General features: G+C 41.9%; 1 protein-coding gene across 3 annotated transcripts in view; it reads right to left on the bottom strand.

The window, feature by feature from the left end:
* Positions 1-24,004, bottom strand: part of rnf220b (ring finger protein 220b) — a 29,422-nt gene extending 5,418 nt beyond the window's left edge. For 2 of the 3 annotated variants that reach the window (XM_061033562.1, XM_061033561.1), the window contains exons 1-7: positions 23,717-24,004; positions 21,857-22,468; positions 3,862-3,988; positions 2,896-2,938; positions 2,702-2,794; positions 2,029-2,071; positions 1,641-1,730 (exon numbers count right to left, since the gene is read on the bottom strand). In XM_061033562.1, coding sequence (XP_060889545.1) covers positions 1,641-1,730; positions 2,029-2,071; positions 2,702-2,794; positions 2,896-2,938; positions 3,862-3,988; positions 21,857-22,448 — 988 coding nt within the window. In that variant the 5' untranslated portion in view covers positions 22,449-22,468; positions 23,717-24,004. The remainder of the gene's footprint in view (positions 1-1,640; positions 1,731-2,028; positions 2,072-2,701; positions 2,795-2,895; positions 2,939-3,861; positions 3,989-21,856; positions 22,469-23,716) is intronic. The other variant, XM_061033563.1, reaches the window with a different exon arrangement.
* Positions 24,005-25,149: the final 1,145 nt, after the last annotated feature.

Raw genomic sequence — 25,149 nt, 5'->3', positions numbered from 1 at the left:
GCTTCACATAAAACATAATAAGCATCACATTCTAAGACCAAGCATGGACACTTTATAATTATTAAGTTTTGCATGCATAACATTGTAACAATATTCACTTTTATACCACAAGTATTGTAAAAAAAATAAAAAATAAAATCCAGTTTAAAACAGAATTAATGAGCACACAAACATGTTTCTGTTATGATTAATGATTGAACTTCTTTCAGAGTCGGCTACATCCACATACAGACCCTGCAGTGAAACTACATATACCGGTAATATCCAGAAAGCACACATCTGTTGGTTTGTCTATGTACAACAACTGCACTAGAGACACAATTCCTCCCCCATCCTTCTCATGTCATCCTAGCCCCCCCCCCCCCGATATAAAAGTTAACACGGCAGAACACCAACTGCACCTCCTCTCTCCCTGTGACCTGACCGACTGCGGATTGCACAGGGGGACATTAAGTTTTAGTGTCTTCTAATTCCCACTCAGGTTGACAGTGCGCCTTGATGAAGGGGGGAATACACACACACACACACACACACACACACACACACACATACACACACACACACAGAGCTGGTGGCCATGACCTGAGTACCGCCATCCCACTACACATAATGAGGGTTAAAGAGACGGTCATAGACGGGGAAGAGCTCATCAAACAGAGAGAGAGAGAGAGAGAGAGAGAGAGAGTGAGAGAAGTTGATTAATCAACAAAGATCCCCTCCCCCCCTTCTCTCTTCTTCTTCTTTCTTCCTCCCTGACATGTATTTAGAAGCTCATTATGCTGTCCTGTTATAAGGCCCAATAAAGGCTAACAGAGCTCGACAGCAGTGGCATCTTGAAGAGTCAGCGAAGAGCTCAACAATCTCAGCGGTAATAATAACAGGAGTAAGACGTCAGCCGCAGCTGTAAAGACTGTCTGCATGTCTGTATCAGTGCACAACCACTAATATGATTCACTTCTAAGACGGCCAGTTGAGTCAAAATCAATTGGGAGGACAGCAGAAATGGTTTCTTCTTCTTTTTTTTTTTTAAGTTAATTTATAAGCTTATTAGCTATTGTTTAATTACTGTCTTATAACAGACACACATAATTCCACTTGCTTCAGAAACCTTGACACAGGTGTCTGTTGTTTTCCATGCATTGTAATTCCTTATTTAAATGTGAATAATGACCTGTGTGCCTGAAATAGAGAAATGGGTTTAGTAATATTTTCTAAATCATTAACTTTGCGGCATAAATCAGTTTAAAGTTTAAAGAGATTTTTTTTAAATCAGAATCAGTTGTGAAATATCCCTAGTTCTCATTCCCATTGTACTTTTTAACTCATCACTTAGTGATGGCAGCTACACTTAACAAATAGTACAGCAACTTTAAGTTTATAAAAGTATCATGTTAGGGGGAGCACGAAACACAATAACGCTGGCTGAAAGCTAAAACATGTTCATATTCATTAAAGCTGACATATAGAGCAACGTGGTTTTTATTGGACAGTGGAAGTTTCTCGTATTGTTTCCAATTTGTAAAACATTTCACAGGCTAGAATTTCTGAGGCCTTTATTGGAAAATCAAGGCTATTTTCAAATAGCTGCATAATTATGGTTCAACGTGGTAACAGACAAAGTGCTTCTAGGTGTGTCTTACCGGCTTGTGTGCAGTCTAGGTGGGCTCCTGCGCTGTGGGGGCGTAATGGGGCGGATTTGACGTAGCACCTGCACCAGCAGAGGTCATCAACTGTTAACATATCAAGAGGTCAAAGTTGTAAGGTTAATAGCTCCTCTGCTCGTGTGGGCGCTAGGCCGGTAGAGATGTTGAGGGGGTAAAAAAACGGGGATATCTGAATGAAAGGTGAGGGGGGGGGGTGAGGATTGGACGACACGGGAAGGGAAACTCTGACTCCTTACTTTTTTTAAAAGCTAAGAAGCTGCAGACCTGACAGAGTCTACAGTCCTGAGTTTTTTTTCTAAATAAAAACACAAAGTCAGCAGCGGTGAAACACAACAGTTAGTCCTCTCTGCATGCATCAACATACCATTGAGCCTGGTGTGTCTGTTGGCCCGCACACGGAGAAATGTCTGCAACAAACATACACAGCAACATCAGAGAGTATTATTATTTCTATCTGTAGAATATATATTTTTTAAAAGTATTGTGCTGATGTAGGGTGTGAAATAAAATATTTGTTTGAGCTGTTTAATTATATTTAACTTTGAATTTTTAAATGTGGTGTTGAGTGTTGAGCTCAGCTTTGGTCGGCCTTCGTCTTTCAACTAGTGAATCACTGAATCAGAATCAGTGTTATTGGCAAGGTATGCTCACACATACAGAGAATTTTACTTAAGGACCTCACTTACTGACTTAAACTAATTACTAGTTATCCAGAGCTCCTGAGTAAACACTAATCTATAGTATTTTGTACACTCATTTAGAAGTGACACATTCAAGACGTTGAAAGAAGTGCCTCAAAATAACAGATTCCCTGTTCTATGAACCTAAAAAATATACAGTCTATGTAAATAACTCTGGTTCAAAATGAAATATAACGGTGTATTTATTATATATTTATTATATATTTGTTAGTGTAAACACTCGACAAGTTTTAATTATTAAAAACAAAATGATACATATTTTAAGTACAATCCTGTAACTTCATTAATCTTGTTTTCTTAAAATCGTTCAAGGTTTTTTTCTTCCATCTTTCTCACCTGGTATCTGTCAGAGTTGGTGTCCTCAGATGGTCGCGGGGGCGAGGTAGGAGAAGCTCCTTCACGTTTGATGTGAAAGGACAGCGAGATAGACTGGAGAGAAAATGAGAGAAAGAACATAAATAAAGAGAGTCAAGTGTAGGATGGTAAACTGCAGTGTTCTCCGTAAAGTCACAAAGATTTCAGGTGTTTACCTTTGGCGTCCTCATGAGGTGGTCGTGCTGCGCTGGAGTGACACTGTGGGGGAAAGGCAAAAAAATAAATAAATGAAGACTTGAAAAACACATGCGCTGTTTCTTTAAGACAGACAAACACAATATTGTCTTTTAGACATCATCATATAAATAACGTCTGCTTTTATCTTGTCTAAATTTGTATCTGAGTCTGTGTATAACCTCATTTACACTTTACGTCCATCACAGAGATACTGCAATACACACAAACTTCATACACACGGATGCACACACACACAAACACATAATGTCCCAGTGGGCCAAGTTCAATTTGAAAGCATTACTGTCCACGGAGCGGTCGTTAAGCAGATTTGGAGTGTAATGTCTTTATTGGAGGAATCATTCTTCTGGTCTTAGCAGCAGGTAATGTGTGTGTGTGTGTGTGTGTGTGTGTGTGTGTGTGTGTGTGTGTGTGTGTGCACCTCTGGCCCTCGTTTGTATGTTTTACACTGTCACTGTGTGTCTGAAGGGCTCAAAGCAGCCATTAGCAGGACATTATCCTCCCGCTGTATGATTTGTCGCCTGGAGGCCGCAGGCTGTAATATGAAATATGTAGGAAACAATGAGGCAGCTTGTAAACATTGCGCGCAGGTGACAGAGAAGATGGATACCACCTGAGGAAAGTGTGTGTGTGTGTGTGTGTGTGTGTGTGGGGGGGGGGGGGTTATAATCTGTCAACATTAATTATCACTTGAATGTTGAACAGAATGGAATGTGTGTTGCAAAACAGGAAGAAAATGACAAATGGATAAGCAGAGATGAATAATGGATTGGAAAAATAGAATATAGTTTGAAGGAGGATTTAAAGAACCAATCTTAGATAAAACCTGCCTCAAAAATAGTGGAAGAAGATACAAAATATTTACAAAAGAATTAATTGAATTGAAGGGAAATCAGACAGACAGCCCTTATGATTAGATCAAATACCTGATCTGTAGTTGGGTGAGTTTGTTCAGCTCCTGCTCCATGTGTTCCTGCAGATCTCCCGGTCTCAGAACAGTCTGGCAGACTGGACACATAGGGGCCTGTGCGTCATAAAGACCCTTCACTTTACCTGGATGACAGGAGAAAAAACAATTTAAAAAAGGTGCGGCAGATAAAATGGTCATGTCTGTATTTTCGAGGCTTTGCGATGTGATTTAACAGCATGAACACATAATGCTGGATGCTTTCTTTTCATTTGGTACTCAGAGATATTCAGATTTTAAAATGTTCTGAAGTCTTTAGTCTTCAAACAGTTTCTCCCTTTCTTATATTTTTAGTTTAATTTCTTTGGTCAATTTCTTAAAAAGTGTCCACTGGAGCCTAAGTCGCTCAACATCACATTCAACACTTTTACAGGAGGACTTTTATGAAGAACAGAAATAATTATACCGTCAAAAATTACCGTTATTATTCAATTTAAGGGCAGTTTACCTTAGACAGCCGTGAAGTGAATAGGTGACACTGACAGGAAATAAGGTGAGAGGGAGGAAGCTGAACTTGAGCTGGAGTCACATTCACCTCCGTGACACCTCTGCTCATTAATTTCTAACTCCTGAGAACTACTGTGTGTATGTACCGTATGTGTGTGTGTTTGCTAGCCCTCTCCATACTATTGACAGGCAGCGACACTGAGAGTAAAATCAGGTTACAAACACACATAAACGCACAGACACACTGCCATGCCCCCCTGCTGTCAGAGTGTTGACATCATAGCCTGTCAATAGGAACATTACCCGGGAGGGCCGCTCGGCTCATTGGGCCCCATTGATGGATTATTGCCATAAGCAGCCAGCTGGGAGCCGGTGGAGCTCCACTATATCAAGATTTTACCTAGTAGATGAGGTGATTTACTCCTGAAAGCCATCAATCACATGCAGGGAGCTCGTAGGCAAGATGTACCTAATATCCCACAGTCAAGTGAAAACAAATGACAGGGCTGGAAAAAAACAATTTAACACTTTTCAGTGTTGAAAATTACAGGCAGATGAGTGTTTTGACAGTTTCCAACTCCTCTCCAGGGGGCATAGTGAAGCTAACTTCCACCCTATTATCCACACACTGGACTAACACTTTTCCAGAGCTCCTCTCCAAATGACCAAAGACCTTACAGGCTTCAAAACTCTTGTGTCTGTGTTCAGGTGCTGTCCCCTGACATCAGTGTAGCTATGAGCCCTCCTAATGAGGAACCAAATAGGACCAAATGGCCTCTAAATAAAACATTGGGTGGAAAATAGAAAGGAGTCGGGTGTCCTTGGGAAAAAGTGACAGCTCTCCTGTTTACATCCCCCCCGTCTCTCGCCTTTTTTTGCATCCCCTTGCGGAAGCCTAAATGACTTTTCCCGACACGCATCGAGCGTTCCCGGGCTTTCTGCGCTCTGCCGCCTGGAACATGCAGGCATCAGTAAACAATGAAATCTCTGGGCTGAAATTGAATTTATAACCACATTACCTGCACAGATTACGTCTCTGAATGGCGCCCGATAAGAGCAATGGGATTTGATTTTCAGGTGTTTTATTGGTCCACTTTTTGGATAAGCCCCCCTCCCCTTCCACACACATCACCTCTGCTCCAAACAAACATCAGATTGAATGCTGCATGTTTGGATTTTAAGCATGTGCGTGTTTGTGTTCGTGCGTGCATGCTTTAGCTGAGGCTTGACTCTCTCGTAAGTGACAGTTGTTGGTTCATGACCACCTTTTTACACGTCTCCAGCCTCCATCGCCGCCCTGCGCCCCTGCCCACATAAACCCTGTCAGTGTGAGTCAGCCTCAGCCCCTCTTCAGCCTGGGGGGTCTCAGACACACAACAGGGGGCTGTAAAAGCTGCCTGTGGGGCTTGTTAACTATTCCCTCACTACGGCAACTGGCAGGGATGGATCCTCCCTCTATATGTGCTAAGTACAACTGGCCCGTCTCCAGATGGATTCACCGGCTCTGTGTCTCTGATTGTTTCCTTTTTCAGTCTTTGTGTCTCGCCAGTTCAGGACCTCCTCTCCTGGATGTCTAGCCTTTGTCCAGCTGCTTTTTACTTTCTTCACTTACTCATCCCACTGAGGAAATGCTTCTGCTAAATTTTTGTCTCGCTCTGATTAAACGAAATGTGTGATGAGAGTGGCAAAATTGTATTACTCTTATCAACTATACATAAAAGAATAACACAATATTCTGGGCCTGTGGAAAGGGTGGGCCTCTGTTCAAAGCCACCTCTAATTCAAAATGTGTCCCCTTTTGTGACACTATGACACCCTTACTTTTAATTTTCATTATCAGTTTACAATCTAGCATTGATGAGTGATTGGAGAACAAAAAATAGATTCAAATTTCCCTGTACAATTAATCCGTTTATTATTATTATGTTTTTCAGGGCGGAATCCAAAGACAAGCATTAATGTTTCTCAAGACAACCCCCAAATGATCTCTCAGATAGATTTAAAGAGAAGGAATCCCTTAGGCAAAACAACCTCTGCTATATCTCCCCCCATCCCCAATATCAAGAGCATCATCAGACAGTAAAGTTCATGTTTTGAAACAAAACACAATATCTCTTTCCTCCTAACTCCTTGTATGATTGATGGTTAAGTCCAGCTTCTATTGTTCTGCATCAGAGACCTAAATCTGACTGGTCCATGTTCAGCGCGCAACACTTAAACAGAGAGATCAGGATCCCACTGACAAATCCTCAAAGCATGAAGACCCCCCTGAGGGCCTGGGTAATGGTCGATGCCAGCGCCCATATGACGGCTGCCAGTTCTGCTGATGCAGACAGAGCGGAGATGCCTAACGTGACCTTTAGTGAATGCCACATCACATCAGACCAGGATGTCACCCGCTGACATTATGCTGGGGCATGAAAAGGCTGTTCTGCAGGGGGAGCATGGTGACGAACGTCCCCCCGGTGACAAACCTGTGGACATGGTCTAATTCTGATTGACGTGAGGGGGATTAGACGGGTTTGAATGGCAGGGGAATGTACAAGGGAGCAGGGAGCTTTTTCTGCGTCAGCTGGGTCTGTTTTTCTCTGCGTTCGCAGTGCTGAGACGACTCACTCCAACTGGCATCATTATCCCAATCATCAAACAATTCTCTAAGCACATCAGAAATCCCTCCATAAAGTGGTAACAAGCACAGACTCTATATAACCAGTAGGCATGTAGAGATTGGCGAGGAGAGTGAAGTTAACGCTTGGCGGCTAACACTGCAGCGGTGGGTTTGTGTAGGCAGGTCCTTGGCACATTTTCAGAGGAGATTGAGGGCTATAAAAGCCATTGGCTCCTGCCACACCTGTACTCCACCCTATCCCGCGGCCTGCTTCCTATTTAAAAGCATCACATGCAGGATATTAGTCAGGCTTTTTTGCCGTCTGTGAGGTAGAAGTAACCTCTGAAGCAGAGGGGGGAGAAGGGAAAGTATGCAGGCCGCCGTTTGTTTTTTATTGGGGAAATAATGGCCTATTGAGAGGTTGGGTATTTAATGAGCAACATAATAGGCCCTGTAGTAACACATCTGCTATGAGCAGAGTCATTTCCTCAGCTTTGTTCCAAGCCTTTGAAAGAGCAAGTCCACTTGCCTTTAACTTTTTACATATCTGCTTTTTATTAATTGCAGTTTTGCTACACACCGGCAATACATAAAAGACAAATGTGCTGCTTAGGGCTCCATGTTCAATCCTAACCACATTCAGGGACCGACAAAGGTTTACTTCCTCTCCTGGCTTGACCTCAAATCTCTCACTGTCCAATCCAATTCCAGCATCCCTCAAAACTCTCCCTCCTCCTCTGCAATCAATTGTGTTTAATGTATTAAAGACACTCACCACAACCACCGCAACCTTTGGCCCATGCAGGAATCAATGCCTCGTTAGACCACTAATGATCATTCATTGACTAATAAGATCTGTATCAACCTCTTGTAGAGCATTGATTGGCCTTTGGCCTCTGTAGTGCTCTGTGCATTACGCAGACAACAGGAGACAGCAGCTGTAAGTCAGATGATGAAAAAGCACCTGGTGGGAACAGACAGGAATCCTAAACCTCAAATAGACTCATTCAGAAGCTCCTCAGGCCAAAACCCTTTTCTTCTGGCCTGCAGATCAATGGACATAACCTCTGTGACCACAGGTCAATCAGCACACAACCCCCTCCATTTCTCTCCCTCTCTCTTTCTTTCTTCCACTTTCTCATCTTCTCCATTAGCCACCACGATTGCTCCATCAGGTGTGGGCATGGCACGGCATGTATGTGTCCAATCATGTCGTTGATGGAGAGAGGACTGTGTAGCTGTGTGACTGTGTCCCTGCGGCCATATTTCCCTTCTCAGGACCGGAGGGCAAAGATCGAACCCTGCCTCTGCTCTGCTCCAACCAATCAATCAAGCCCTCATTGAGATGCATGGCTCGATGATCTTTGATAGTGACTTACAGATAAGAGAGAGGCAGTGGAAGTTTAGACTGTCCTTGGGTATTTGCAGCAATACGAGGCTACTTACAGGCCATTTCGTGGAAATGTATCTACAGACCTCTTTGAAGAGTTGTTGCAGTTTGAAATCTGTATTTCAGTGTGAATAGTCCCTGAGAAGATCCAATCATAGCCTACTTGCTAAATCAGTGTCCTTGGTGTTTCATTATAAATTCTCGAGAATTTGGTCATAATTTGCAGATCTATTCTCTGTATAGAGATTCACACTACCAATATCGATATGTTACTGGTTTAACTTAAAGAAATCTCTCAGGCCAGCAACTCTTAAATTTGCGTGATGATCAGACTGATCAGTAACCTAACCCAGTTTACTGCTGGGGAATGAAAAAGGGGTTTTAGCAATGGAACACACTTTTGGTTCCTGCTGTTCATTAGTGTATTTTTGTTTTTTTCACCATGTTTCCTTTCTTCTTTTATTTATTTTTTTCCTGGGTCCATGTTTCTTTTTCTCTCTTTGTTTTATGTTTCAACCTAGCTGCAAGACAATTTTCTCCTAAGGGACATGAAGTCTAAGATGCCTCATAATGGGTGAGCATCCCAGAAATTTAATTTGGGGCAAGACCAAGATAAGCTTTAAAACTAAAATCTTAAAATCAGTTCTTAAAGTGACAGAGAGTCAGTGGATGGTTTTTTAGAAGGTGAGGTTGGAATCAAAAAAAACCTCTAAATTTCCTGTAGTGGGTATGATGTTAGCAGAGAGTGGCCCAAGGGAACTTTCAATCTGGCTAATGTTTTGGTTTGGATAATTGGAGAGTATGATTTCTGCTTTTGACTCAATTAATTGTAGAAAACATTGGCCCATCCAACATTTAACATATTTGAGAGAGCTAAAAACAGCAGATGTCAGCGGAATGTTTATCTATGTGTCGTCGGCATAGATATGTAAAGAAAGGTGATGGCATTGAATAATGTTGCCAAGTGGGAGCATGTAAATAGAAAATAAAAGTGGACCTTAAATCGAACCTTGAGGTACACCACAGGTAATAAGGGAGGTGGAGGATAAGTGGTTACCTATGTTGGCTGCAAAGGTTCTGTCTAAAAGATAGGACTAAACAAAATAATTACAGTGCCTTGACACAACCCACTCTCCTCTGTCATAAGCAAAAAGCAGGTCATTTGTTTGCTTAAAAAAGTTTTTTAAAAAGTTTAATTTAAAGATTAAAAAAAAGGATTTGAACCCAGCATCTATGATCCTCTAAAAGTAGAGATGTAATGGAGTTCATACTCTGGGCAGCAAATGCCAAACACACGAACATTTGTTTGTTGACTGCTGTCCGTCAAAGTCACTGTAGTCCCTTTGAATCGAGAAGCTGCTGACAGCAGACAGCGTTAGAGATGTTCACCAGTGGCCTGTCACTCACTCTGATGACATCAACCTGCACTCACTAGACAGATAGGAATATACAGATATCCCACTCTGTCACTCTGCATCATGCAGTCAGGACCTAAAGCTTTGCAACACACAGTAAGCCAGAGCTGGAAAATTATTGGAATATTATCTAAAGGGCAATATGGCCAGGTGCAATAAATCAATCGTTTAAGCTGCAATTTTGAGCTAAAAGGTCAAATAAGTCACTTGACATCATTATATTGATATTGAAAGGCTGCAAAAATGCCCTAGCTTACAAACTTTGTTCCCTAGATGAAAAATAGTTTAGAGTAGTGACGTGAAGATGATCTTTTTCAAAAATCATTAATCATAAGAAATATCTTACTATTGATTTTAAAATCAAAATATGATATTTTTTATTTACCCTTCAGTAGTAGTAAACTGCAATATGTGTGACTGTTTCACTTAAAAAGAGAAGTTTTTACTTTTTTTTTACAGTAGAAAATTTTCTACTGTTATTGAAAGATTAACTACATAACATTTTCATTTTACTTCAGGGATTAGACCCTGTTCTACACCTGCAGGGATCATACAATCTGTCTTTCAACACTTTTCAAACAAAAAGTAGAGATCAACCGGAAAAAGCAGAACCTTTTCAGCTCTTAAAAATTCAATGTTTTAGAGAAAATCATTAGTGCAAAATCCTGCTTATTATTAACATGTAGAAGCAGCTGACTAATATTTTAAAAATTTCTTCTTCTTTTTTTTTTGTCAATGATGAGTTCCTTTATCTGGCAAATGTATAAACCTGCTATGAGGTCTCCGTAGCCTAGGTACCAAAGTGATTCTGTATTATATTTCCGTTTCTAAATGCATGCAAGGTGAAGCAAACATGTATGAGGCTATTAACTCAAACGTATATTATTCCTGTCATGATCTTTCTATACATCTATGTGAGTGTGTGTGTGTGTGATAGAGGCAGAGAGCGAGGGAAAGTACGAAAGAGAGAAAGAAAGAAATAAAGAAAGAAGAAAACAAAGAGAGACATCAAGGAGCTAATAGACAGAACAACATCCTGCACTAAAGAATAATTAGATTGGCTCCTAAAATACAGATCCCTATTAGCCAACCCAATGATTAATACACATTAATATTCTCTCTCTCTCTGTTATCATTCCATGGTGTTATCATGTGTCTCTCATATTCTTTCCCTGCTCGCTCTTTCTCTCAATTAGTGCTTAATGAGGAGAAAATGAGACGATCGCTCCGTTGCTTTCATCAAGTACTTAACTTTTCTAAACAGCCTCAGACAAATAGTAAGTCACTGTGAATGGAGCTCACTGAAGAGTTTAATTAGAAAAGCACTCATCAGCTCTAGAAGAACAATTAAAAAGATAAAATAAAAGTGTGTTCTTACCATAAATTTAATAGATTAGGACTATTTACTTAAAGCACAAAAATGACTCTTCTTCAGTGTTGAACTTCATAGTTTTGCTGGTTTGTCTTTTTCACCATCACTTAGTGATTTTGTTTCCCAAAATGCCTTGGAAATAAAACTCATGTATTTGTCCCTAAAATCTTTGCGCAGAGTATGTGACTGTGATGCCAGTCTGACACTTTCAGCACTGTAGGCACACGCACTCTGAACTCTGTCCTCACAGAACAAAACATCACAGCATACTTTTGGCCAATTTGAAAACAGCCTTACTCAAAAAGAAAAAAAGTGATCACATCCAATAACGTCAATGTTTTAAGATTTACTGCTTTAATACTGTCAGGTGTTCAAGGCACATTCTGAAAATTAGATGAGGTTCCCAGATGTGGTTAGAGATTTAACAAACAGTTATAAAGCAGTAGCTGTACAGTTACAGTATGTGAGTCCTACATCATGACGTTGCTTGTAAAATGAAAGAGAAAACTGACAGACTTTACATAAATAGAAAGGAATACATCAGTTTGTGACAACAAACTAAAATTTAGCCAAATGGCACATCCTTCTAAAATAAAGGTTTAAAGAAATGTAGGCAATACATTTAATCAAATTTGAATGTTACTCTCTTAACAGAGAGCAGAGTGAGTCCAGAGTAACTTCTTGATGCTCACACACACACACACTCACAAAAACACACAACCTGTCCAGCTCTTCCAAAGAAAACACACCCATCTGCTCTCTTCTGACACACCTGTCCCACATACACTTAGTATCTACAGGCACAGATCCCAAATATTAAGCTTCAAACAAAATCCAAATTGACACGTTTCTGACCCAAAACGTCCCTCATTTACAGTACAATAAGGCCACTAGTAAGAACTTGTTGAATTTTTAGAGCGCTTGTGAGCGGGCATTATTGCAGATATCCATCAGTCCCTCCCTCCTCTTCTCCAGATAACATCTGATACAGTCAGAAACAGCCTGCAGACTGCTGCTGGTACAAGAAGACCATGATGCACCTGGTGCTCTGTGATACACCTCTGTTTTGGTTAGTCACACTTCCTAAAGGATGTTATTGTGTCTGCCTGGATGGGCCGACAATTAAAGCAGACGAAGATGTTTTTCTTATTTTCAAATAGTGAAAGATCCAGGTGATTGAGCAGCTGATCTTCAGTAACACACACTAAGGGGCGGGGGTGGGGGTGGGGGGGGGGGATTAGGGACCCTTCAGATGTACTGAGCTTGAATGGTTATCTCATATTAAAAGGTTTAAAAAAGAGAGAGAAACTGTTCTTCAAACTAAGAAAAGAGTGAACTTCTGTGAGTGTTAATAATAATACGTCTTTTCAATAAAATAATGAATAATATGATTAAATTTGAGAAGTATCACATTTCCAAGATTAAGGAAAGGTTATAATGGCTTTGCAAGCCTGATAACATTGCTTTATTAAGGATACTGTCATTTTTTGGCAACTTTTTACATGTCAGAGTGTCCTGGAATACCTGAAATTGAGTATAAGGTGTAAAAAACACAAAAATCATGCTATCAATAGAGCAGTGTGTATGTCTCAAAAAAATGTGACATATACTGTATGTAATCTTATCGGTGTGTCTTAGGAGTTCAATGAAATGGGTATTCTACATTTGATGAAAATAATTAAAATTCTGAATTAAAAATATGAAAATAGGGGCGCAAGTAACCTGTGGCTCTTTTCCTGCATGTATTTCCCCACTCTCTCTCTCTTTCTAGTTTCTGACTCCTCTATCCACTGTTCTATCTTAATAAATGTATAAAAGCCCCACCCCCCCCCCCCCCCCAAAAAAAAACTTTTTAAGAAAGTAAAAAAAAATGTGTAAACATCTATTCTGTAGTTATGCATTAAGCTGTGACCAAAAAAAAAGTCAGCAGTAAAAAAAGGATAAAAGATTGTAAAGAGGTTGAAGTTGGTTTCTTTTGTGGATAAATGTTAACAACATCCCATGCATGCTGTGTGTGGTTTCCCGGCAACAGATTGACAATAAAAACCCTCAAATCTTATAGAGAAAAAGATAAATAGAGTTTTAATATGATGCGCTTAAGTGGACCGAAGACCCTCCACATCAGACTAGAAATCACTATGCCAAAGTTTTATTGTGGGGGTGTGTGTAGTAGAATAGTGCAAAGAGCAAATGTAAAGTGAAATCAAGTGAAAATGTCAAACTGTTCATGTGTGAGAAAGAGGGTTACAAGGCAGAAGTGTGTAAAAAAACACATCTCTGAGTGTGAGCGTCTGTGTGCCTCCTATACACAAACACACTGTCATGTAGCCTTGGAGAGAGCAGCGCCGTGTGAGCCCCCGTCGATATACCCCTCCGAATTCTCCTGTCAGCAAACTGCTGGGAACAAAGATGCCTGTGGCAGAACCAGCGGCCATAGATCTTCTCCTCTGTGTTCTCGCTCAGCGGGGTCACCCAGGAGCGGCTCACACTTCAATCCACTCTTCTTGGACGATCAGGAGCTCTGAGCCGCTGCTAATGAGACTGGACCCTCTCCAGTCTACAGGACCCTGAACCTGCCCACCCAGAGGGGAACTACACAGAATCAAAGAGTCCACCCAGATACGAACAGCTACTTCAGATAAACGGTAGTTATGGTCATAAACAATGTTTTTTAAAGCCCCTTTCAGTCAAAGGTTACTGTAAGTACAGAGGTTCAGTATAAATTTCATATCAACATAAGAGTTTTAAAAATGGCTGGTAAGTACCAAAAAGTACCAGCAAATGAAGCAACAAAATATCAATGTCATAAAGTTTAAACACTGAAGGTATACAGTACAAATACATCCTTTAAACTTTCCTTAATCATTTTCTTGCTATAAATAAAAGTCCTGCTTCTTGAATATGCCTCTAACTACTGAACACATTTTTATTCTAAGAGACATAAAGTTAAAATATGAAGTAAAAAAATACCATATACAAAAAGTATATTAATTAATACCATTTCATGCATATTTAGATACAAAACTTTGTGATGACATCTGACTGAGTAAAACCCCTAAATGTTCAAAACATATAAACAAGTGTACTATTCTCCTTTAACTTTTGAATATAGTCACTTACTTCTATTATCAAAAAATACATCTCTGTTTCTGTTTTTTACAATTAGGAAAAAAATCTCAGAGACCCCCAAAAAACTGCAAAAATAGGGTAGCTATTACATCTATTTCCATTTGATAAATGTACAATTCTATTCCAATTAGCAACACGGGTTAAACATAACTTGAAACTTTATTGGTAATCCCACTGGACACATCTTCAACTTTAACGTTATGGTGGATATTTAACGTTTTATTCAAATTTGTGGAGATGACTTTTCCTATGTTAAACTTGGCTACAGTAGCATAACCACTTGACTTTTGATAATGAAGTCATTTGCACTGAAACAATCCCCAGCATGCTTCTCATGATCATTCAGTGATTGATTTGTAATCGCACTAATAGGGTCACGACCGAGACAATAGGATGTGTAAAGCAAGAATCTTTTCTCTCACTCGGCCTCAAACACTCACTGCGGGCCTGCTGAGCGCTGCATGTGTGGTCTGTGGGGACAATTAGCACAATCTCCATACTAATGGCAGCCTGTAATGGACACTGCTGAGCCTGTGCATGTGTGAGTGTGTGTGTGTATGTGTTTGCATATGCATATGTGTGAGAGGGAACGTTTGCATACGCGCATATCCTCCTCTGTGGAGTGCCTTCCTGTGTGTAGTTGAGCGTCTGCTTGCCCTCTGGTGTGTGTGCACATGGAGTTCCTGTGTTTATGTATTCATGTGTGTGTGTGTGTGTGTGCGTGTTAGCCACACCAGTATGTGTGTGTAACCCCCCCCTCCCCTCCCCTCCCCCCCACCTCCTTTTCTGGCAGCTCTAACCCTGATCCGCAGCCACTCATTAGCACCATAATAAAGAGCTGAGACGACACGTAAAAGGTTATATACTGCTGGACTGCTGTTTTCCTATCAATTATCAAGCCTGTGATTTATGGCTGAGACTCAATGCTATTCTCTGAGGAGAATTGGGGGAGTGTTTACACCCCTACACAGCGGGGGTGAGGGGTCAATCCTGGCAAACTTTGACCTTTGAGGCAGGGGAGCACCAGCACTGATGGGAGCTTGAGAACTGCTAAGCGGCACTTGAAGTGACTGAATCGATAAGTGTTTTCTTTAAAGGATGTGTTGGTAAGTAATCGATGCCGTTGGCTGCATCTTTAAGCTATAACATGCACGTGATCATTAAACCCCATCATATTCTTTACATTTTCTTGTGGGCTGTTCCCTACATAGATACCTTTTTTACTGTAACATTTAAGTGTCCACATTCTGCTGTTCCACTACAACTTTTTTTTTTATCACTTGCGCATTTCTGCTCACTTCTCCAATAAAAGAGGAGAATGCACATTTGATAATCTATAAAGGCTGCCAATCCTGCTCATAAAGCCAGAGAATGATGTCAGGATGTCATGTATCTGCTAATGCTATCCCGTTTGACATGCTTGACATAGGCCTACCATCTCTTGTCAAGCTCCTCCACAGCTGTTACACTTGCAACAAAAAAAGGGGATTCGCTGTAATGAGGTTTGTGTGTGACACAAGGCAAGCACACACATACTTTATATGTGATATGTGTGTGTGTGTGTGTGTGTGTGTGTGTGTGTGTGTGTGTGTGTGTAGCTTCCTGGCTGCCATCCAGGCGATGGTGTGGTCTTGCTTGTCAGTCTGCCTGCGCTGCTCCTCTGCAGCATGTGTTTAACCCGAGCGTTTGGCCTTCCAGCCCTCTCTATCTGCCTGACGGAGTTGTTAGACTCAGGGGACATGATGGAGGATGTGAGTTTGTGATCCTTGTGTGTGTGTGTGCGTGTGTGTGTGTGTGTGTGTGCGTGTGTAAATGTGGGTGTGTGTGCTACTTCTTAAGAACGAGCAATTCAATCTACAGAAATTCCCCTTAGCCTATGGATAAACTCTCACACACACACACACACACACACACACACACACACACAAACCAGGTCTTTGATGTTAGCTCACAGGTGGCCACGATGCAAGTCGATCAGGTGCCTGCACAGAGAGAGAAGTAAAAAACGAGGGAAAATGGACCAAACAGGAAAGATGTCTTCTGTTAAAACAAGACTGCCGTTTTAACGACCCCTGGGCCCTGCACTCATTATGACCCTCTCTCACTCTCACTCTCTCTCTCCTTCTTCTTTCTCTCTCCACACAGATTGTTCATTCAGGGCCGATCACAGCAAGGGATAGAGACATGTGTAGAAACTACAAGATGTGTTATGTCTCATGTTTCAGCAGAACATTCTCCTGATGGTCTAACAGGTGCTGATGGTCACCACGGCAAGACACACACATAAACACATACACACAGATTGTTTCCCAGCTACTGTAAAGGCTTCTGGCAGACTTATAGAAATCCTGTCTGTCTCCGACAAGCGGTGTGGTCCCACAGCCTGACACTCTGAAACTTCTGAAGATACATCAGCCTGCATGGAAGCTGTAACCCACACACATTGCATTCACAAATACAGTCCAGTAAGGAGGTAAAAAAGCTGAGAAGAGTTTCCCCTCCTGCCAGGATGAAAGCCTCTTTTACTTGGAAGAACATTAGGAGAACAAACTGCCGTCACAACAGGAGGGGGAAAAGTCGACCGCGGCGTGTTCTCACTTCAAACACAACCACCATTAATATTGTAATGCTTCCTCCCCGACTGTTTGAAATCAAGAGGGAGACTACCAGTGCGGTCAGTGTGAGGGAAGGCTGCAGATGTCACATATTTTGGGACAATTGAGGTATTAAAAACGGAGTAAAAACATGGGGTGCAGCTTGTGTCAAAATCAAGTGGAAATAAACCAAATGTATTGAGTTTTGTATCTTCAATTTCACATTTTTTCCACTTATCAATGGGTTTTGCAAAGGATTTACCATTGGTTGCTGGTCCTTATCTTCAGTAAGCGTGGAAAAAAACAATTTTAACTTATTTTTTGTTTAAATTATCATTTTTATTTTTCTCTGGAATTCCTTTAGAGTCACTGTGGAAGTTTGTGCATTTCATCTTTCCCATATTTCTCTCCATATTTACATCAACATTTTCAGTTGTGCTGTTCATGTTTGCACCTTCATTTTGCTGCATTGTTCATGACCATTAAACACAAACACAAAATGACAGTGAAAAAGAGTGAGCATATGATCAGTGTCACACATGCATGGAGTGCACATGCGAGTGTGCCTGATAAGTATAGCAAACACCCTGGGAATAATAGTGGACAGCGGATATTATATGTATGCATGAGCATTGAGTGGTTGCTATTGATCTCTTGTGGTCTGCCAGTGGGATGTAAACACTGTGTCTTTCAACAGGACACTCCACTCAATACAAGCAGCTGTCAACGACTGCTACATGGAAAACATGGTGCACGGACATCCTCTCTGTTATCAAATCAGGACACAGAGCTGGAGACATATGGACTAGTGTGTGTGTTTGTTTGTGTGTGTGTGTGTGTGTGTGTGTGAGAGATCTAGATGTGTCACTACAGCGTGCAAACTTTTACACAAAAATAAGTGTTTTAAAAATAGAAACAAAGATGTTCAGTGGGTGGAGAGAAAATTGGTAACATTTAGATTATTTCAGAAAAATGTGCTTAACCAGCTTTAAATGTAAAATGATTCCCTTAATACTTGGCGGTAAAGGATGAAATAAAACTTCTTACCTAAATCCCAAAAGATTTTAACATTTTGGAGATTTGTACATGTATGGTTTTCAACTGTCAGCATTGGTGTAATAAAACACACACACACACATGCACACTCAAAGCATGTAAGCTTTCCTTAGAACAAGATCAAACTTCACTACAGAGATAATCCATGTGCCAAATCCAAGATGAATCGGTGTAATATTGATCCTGTTTGGACGTCACACACGTCCGCTAACAGCCCACGAATAACCGAACATGGAGGACACAAACACTCTGACACAGCTGGTGGATGACAGTGTGTGTGTGTGTGTGTTACTCGTTTCGCCTCTATTAAAATCCTGCAGGATTTTATCCACTCAGGTGAAGATGCTGGTGAGTGTCTTAGTATCCTCTCATCCCAACAAGAAGAGTCTCTGATTGTGCGTGTCTGATTTCAAGGCCTGATGCTCAAGCGGACAAACATGGACTCAATAGAGCATGAATGAATCATAGATCCATATTACGTTTAATGGCTGACATGCATGATATTTAGAAAAGCAATATTTCTAAATTCAAACGAACAAGTAAACAGGTTAAGTTTGAATTAAAAAGGGGAAATGGACAAATAAGAAAAGGCTCTCCTAGTTTTTATTTTTATATTTGGTCTCTCTTTGCAATAACACAATGTGTATGCTATCCATACAAACTGAGAATCTGTACACTGTGAATTTTTCTTGTTTTTCTCTCTACATTGGTATTGTCAGCAAGAGGGCTGTTTCCCAAAATGGTTGACATGCAAGTTACACAGAGAGAAATTGACCTCTGCAAATAAATTTAGCATGTTTCTCAAATGGCATTTCTTTGCCACAACCGATGTAAGAGACTTGGAAGCTTAACAACATTTGTGAAACAGGATGCTACTATCATTGCAATGCAAGCAGTCCACAGAGATCACTTTGTGAAACTGACTCTAGGTCAGCTGTTTTTAAAGGTGAACACAATGAATCTATGCCAGTCTGATAACTATATATCTTTTTAGCGTCTTATTTGTCCACTCTTTAGGTAAAGGACCAATCTCTCCTGACAGCCTCATCCAGGAGTATGGAGATTTACAAGTATCACAACACAAGGGCTCTTGAACATCTGGCTCTAGTTATTACAGCTCCCACTCAGCTTTGCCACCCCAGTAAGATACAAACGTACACACACATACACCCCATCAGCGTCTGGCCACGGTGTGTTTTGCCAGTCCACTCCTTGAGTTTCCAAACTTGTTTCTAGGCCGTTTTAGTTTCCACTTGGGCCTGCAGCGGGAAGCATCTCCCTGAGGAAAATAAGCAGGACTCGCTCCAGTGAAGACATCTGCCCTTTGAGAGCGAGTGTGGCTGTTTGAACAGCTGTCAGTACACACCGCGCGTCTCGGACCGTCCCTGACACAACAGAGGCAAGACTGAGAGGGAAAAATCGAATGAAGAAAGACACTAAACATACGGGAGGAGGAAACGTCCACGGCCAGTGATGCACAGCAGGTGTCCTACCAGCATGTTGTGTGGACAGACAAGATGCTACCAGAGGACCTAAAGAACTTTTTCACCTGTGCTGAACTATGGAGCAAACAGTGCCTTGCATTAGTACACCCCCCCCCCCCCCCCCCCCCGCAACTCTAAACTTTAGCAACATTTTCCACTGTTACAACCTTGAATTCTGACTGACTTATTTGAGCTAGTTGACTGTTTTCTAAAAACAATAGAACAGTCAAAAAAGCAGACGTCTTTTAGATGCCAACCTGGATGCAAATGGCTGCAACAGGATCGTAGTGGGAGGTTTTAAAGCAGAGGACTCCAAGCTTTTCGTGCTTTATTGGCAAGTTATTATGTATATCATGTGATTGTCCCAGCTCCCACGTGTATGGATGATATTGTGTTTTTCCATTTCAAGCAATACATCTAAACCACAACATACAGAAACGTTCAAGGCGGGTGAATACTTATGCACTTAGGCACTTTGTCTTGTTTGTCTGCTGAAAGTCATGTGAAATCCCAAAATGCTCCGATTTTGTTTCCAGAAGGTAAATTATATTTGTCCTTGGTCTTTGATAGCCTCTAATTGGGCAGTCAGTTGCTACCTCCGGTTCTGAGGTCAAGGAAAGGCAAAAGGAAAGTATTACCAATACATCGGTAAATCTCTTAAAGGGAGACTGAAACTGTAGAAATTAAACCAAAACACGCACAGATAGTCTGCAAACCAAACAAAGAAGGTCATTTCAAATAAGACGAAAGCTTAAAAAGTATAAAAGTACGTTTCATGGATTGGTTTTATACTTTGCACTTGCTGTGAGTATTTCTACAGCAGCCTGCGAACAGCTCACTCCAAGATTTCAAGCTTAACACTTAAGACGTTTGCTCCTGAAGTGACTGTCTGTTACCCAGTCAAGAGGAACAAGTGTATGTCAGACTTAGAAAAGTGCCGGGAGCTCAATTGCATTAAAGCTCTTAGTTTGCCTGAGCTGCAATCTAATTGGATAAAGCTGGAAAAGCAGCTTCCAATGTGCTCAAATCCATTTTTTTTTACCCCCATTCTCATTTTTTGGAGGAGATGCTCGCCATGTTCTATCCCATCCCAATCTTTTGTCCTTGTCAACATTCCCCAAATGAGATTCCCAAAATCAGGAGGTGAGGGGAGCACGCATGCTCGAGTGCACCGAGCAAACATTGTCAGACAGCCACACCTCTCACACCAGCACGCCGCCTGGCATCTCTTTCCTTTCCTGTCCTTATTAAAATTCCATATTGAGATTCCTCGCTGCCACTCCGCCTCCCTGGTCCTGTCACTCAGCCACAGAGCAGCGACAAACCAGCAAGTTTCTACAAAGACGCACACACATATATGCATAGAGAAAGACACAACCCAAACTTTTCTTAAGACAACTTGTCCCTGCTCCCGCCCTTTATGTGTGGGATGAAAGTTTCCTTTAGGTGCTGTGTGTGAGAGCGTGTTTCAGCGTCTCCATCTCTGCCCCCCCCCCCCCCGCCCTTCTCATTGTCATTATTTTCGATGGTGTCCCCTCTGATCTGCCGAGCCTTTGGGTGCTCTCTCTCCCTCTCTGTCTTTCTGTGGTCCCTTTCATCTGTCAGGCGCTCCCCTTGGCGACTGCCACTGAGGGGGTTTGATTTCCCATCATGCCTAGCATTGCCTTCCTTGACTCTGGCTACCTCTGTATCTCTCCCTGCCACCCCCCCCCCCCCCCCCCCCCCCCCCCCTCCCTCTGTTGTAACCCTGCGTCGTCGGGCAATTATCCCCAGGAGTAATGAGGAGCGTCTCTCCCTTGCTGACTGACACCTCTCCCACTCATTTGTCAACAAATCAGACGGCCGGTGTGGGCGGCCATATTGAGCTGAGGGTTGTCGTCGCATCATCGCATCTCTCTCTCTCTTTCCTCCTCCATCCCTTCCTCTCTATCTCTGCCACCTCGTTATCTCTGACAGGGTGTCATTCGTTCCAAGTCTCACTCCCCCTGTGTCAACCCTCCACACGCTCGCATGTATTTGTGTTCCTCAGCTGCCGAGAAAAGTCTGACTTCCAATGGGCCCTAATGGTCATATGTGGCTAATGATCACTAAGCTGAACAAGTAACACTATTCATTTTATTTGTGTCAAAGAAAGCTGCAGCCTGCCAGTGTAAACACTTTGTCCAACTATACAAGATAAAGATGAGAGTGCAAAGGGGAAATGTTTTCAGATATGCTCACGAAGACTGCTTTCAATTTGTCGACATTATTCGCTGCAGCTGTAGAGGAAATGTAAATCTCTTCTGCAGTGTCATGTCAGGGCAAGAAGGGACTTTGAGATGCCAATTAAACTCTGTTCATTTCCCTGCATGTTTTAAGCTGTGCGAGTGACTGTGTGTGAGCTTCAGATGTTAGCAGTGCCTGTTTACATATCAGATCATGTATCAGATTAGTGTGTCTGTGATCGAGTGTGTACTCACTGTGTTCTTTTCGCTCCTCCGGGCTTGATGAAGCCTCTCCATCGGACAGCAGGCCAGACATGGAGAAAAGCTTCCTCCCTGAGTCCTCCCCACCTTTCAGGGAGCCACCTGGGGAGCCAAAGTCAAACTCCTTCCCCTCTACATCAGGGAAGCAGCTTTTCAGCCTCTTAGCCGGGGTGAAAGCCGAATGGTAACCCCCTGACTCTCTCTCTTCTTGCGGGGAGGAGAAAGGTCGAAAGGCACCAACCCCGCTGTGGTTGAGCATGCTGAGGGTGGAGCAGTCCAGGTTTGGTGGGGTGAATTGGGGATGCAGGTGGAGCAGGGAGGTCGGGAAGTCTCGGGAGGGGAAGGTGCCTGACATGGGGCCCTGGCGCTGGTACATGGAGGTGAAGGTGTAAGAGGCGGAGGGGAACGGGAGGTGGAGGTCTTTCTCCATCGAGACAGGGATACCAAAGGGCCTCGGCGCCTGGCAGGGGACAGAAGCGTCTCGGCCAGCCTCTGCGGTGGAGGCAAGGACCATTAGGGCAGGAGAGGCCAGAGGAGCTGGCAGGTAGGAGGGGCTGTCCATCTTGAAGGGGCGGTGGAGGTCCATTCACCTCCCTGTTGATGGTCCTGAGGAGAGGGAGAGGACAGAGTTAGAGGGGGCTGGAATGTATTAGTGAGTATGAAGGCTGCTACAACAGGACTCGAAAATATACCACAATTTGGTACAAAGGCCTTTTATTTTAGTTTTTTTTTCAATCAAATTTTACATTAAGAAATTAATTACTTTCCTCAAACCTTAAGTGAAATTCCATAATTGGTGTGTGAGCTGGATTATTAAAAAGATACAAGCTTAATATTGCCTTAAAAAATAGTTTAATTATTTTATGATTCAAATTAGAAACTCCTTCATTTTTTTGAAAAACTACCAGTTACAGCTTCTGAGACATTTAACCTATTACAGTTTTGGACTAAATTCAATCGAAACGGGTTTGGGGAGGCCTCTGTGCCTGTAAATAATTACGACGGAATAAATAGCCAATAAAACACACACGTAGCTGAAGCCTGAGAAAGATCAATTTTTCAGTGAGTCAACCTTAAGACACGTTAGGGAAAATAACTGCCCTTCTTTTCTTCTTTGATAGGCTAAATTAGTTCTCGTAATATTCATAAATCACACCGACTGTGTCACAAATAATTAAATCCACGTTTGGGTAGGCTACAGCCTACTTTAGGTGTAAGAACGGTTCCGAAACCGCATTTTTAAAAATCATTTCTCTTTTCTCATTTCTACACAAAACGTGCACCAAACACCAATGAATAACTTTATGCTTTTGATTTTATTGAATTTAGATCATGAGAAAAAAATCAACACCAATAGTTCAGTAGGCTCCATTTAAAAAGAGAGAGAAGAAAAAAGAATGGCAGTTCTTGGAGCACCGAAATCATTTATTTAAAATAGAGATCCTTTTTTAAACTTTATTAGTCACCCTATTTTAATTAACTAACAATGTTCCTTAAATTAACCATTAAAAAAAATATGCGCACTACGTTTCAGACCTATTGACTTTAAAGCACTTAACCGAAAAATTAAAACTCTAACTATAAGAATTCAAAGTTGCCAGGACTTTTTACACAACCTGAAAGCGAAAATGACAAGATTCCCCCTGCTCATCTCAAAATCACACATTTCTTAAAGTCTTTTCATCGTTATAACCACCGCGGGAACCGGAGCCTATCCCAGTGCGAACGCAAGTTCACCCACCTCAGAAAACCCAAACTCAAACAAAGTCCGACAGAACAAATTGGCAATCAACTAATTAAACTAATTCAAACAAATGAGGATGCTATCAGGAGTGCTGTCACTCCGGGACTTACCTTGGACTTAAAGCGAGTTTTATTTCACCGTCAACAACTCTTCTCCTCTCTCTCCAACAACTTCTGCTCTCAGGACGCGGCACTTTCCCCTGGTCGCGCAGAAAAGAGAAAGAAAGGCAGGGAAAAGAGGTATCTGTGGGCAGCTTCTCTTTCCTTCAGTGGATGTTCTTCGCGTTGAGCAATGAGATAGCGATGTGGGGAGTTCAGAGAGGTGTTCGGGCGCTGCGTTTGCGCGCACGATCAGGACATGAGTGAGCGGACGAGCGGACTGGCTGGCTGTGGGGTCGCTCTGTTTCTGTTGCTCTCTCCTTCCCGTGCGCTCCCTGTGACAAACCCCCCACCCTCAACTCTCCTCGTCTCCCCCCTTTCCCCCTGCCCTCTTTCTCTGTAGCATTTCCCCCCCCCCCCCCCCCCCCCACTTCCCCATGCGCGCTGCATGGGATGGACAACTTCAATCTCTTAACCTGGCGAGAAATGTTGGACTGAGATTGACTCAGAATATAAACAAAGTAAGACAAATAAAGTGTTCAGTTTTGTCAAAGGGGAAAATACGTTTTTGCCGTAATGCGCCGGAATATTAACTAATCTGTATGTTAGAAAAACCTTAACAATTACACCCGAAACTCTGACCTCTTTGACCCACCATGTAGCCTATAAGGACAGCCCGCATTTTAAGGACAGATTTCATGATTAAAGTTTAAATGAAGTGCATTATAATGGTACAAGTTAACCCACTTTAATCATTTCTTTACCTGTTTTTACATTGGCATCACTGCTTTGTTACTGTGAGCGTCAGGTGATGGCGTTATCCTCTTCTCACTGAGCCTGTAGTCTGCCATCTGTGTGATTGACACTTGGGAACATTCCCTTTTGATGAGACACAATGCAAACCAATGGTATTATTTGTCACTGATAATCTGCTTTAAACTCCAACACATTACACCGGGCGTTATATCTACATTATTCATATCTGATTTCCAGCACATTCGCAGAAAGCACAGCTCAGAGCGCCCCAAATCAGCCCAAATCACTCTTAATTTGTTTTTATCGGTATTGGTATTGCTTAAAGACTTTTTGAAATAATGTAATTGAAATAATTCCTTATTCCCCTAGGCCAATCCAGAGGCTTTACACTCCTAATCTAATGTGACACACAATTTCCGTCTCTCAGACGATTGCTTCCCCTCAGGTCCCTGTCTTTAATGAACAGCCATTTGGCTGTGAGCCTGTGTGCATGCATGTGTGTGTGTGCAAGAAAGAGTCCTGAGATAGGAAATGAGTGAATTGGGAATTTCAAAGCTAAGAAGAAGAAGGAGAAGACACAAGGAGGGAGCTGGAAATCAAGGGGTTTGCCATGCTGAAAATACCCTGGATAATTGGGATTTTGAAATAAATACTGACTCTCTTCTCTTCATTAGCAAAGATTGAAGAGA

This window comes from Labrus mixtus, chromosome 3 (genome assembly GCF_963584025.1).
Source record: "Labrus mixtus chromosome 3, fLabMix1.1, whole genome shotgun sequence".
NCBI classification, from domain to species: Eukaryota; Metazoa; Chordata; class Actinopteri; order Labriformes; family Labridae; genus Labrus; species Labrus mixtus.
This window is presented reverse-complemented; position numbering and strand designations above follow the sequence as displayed.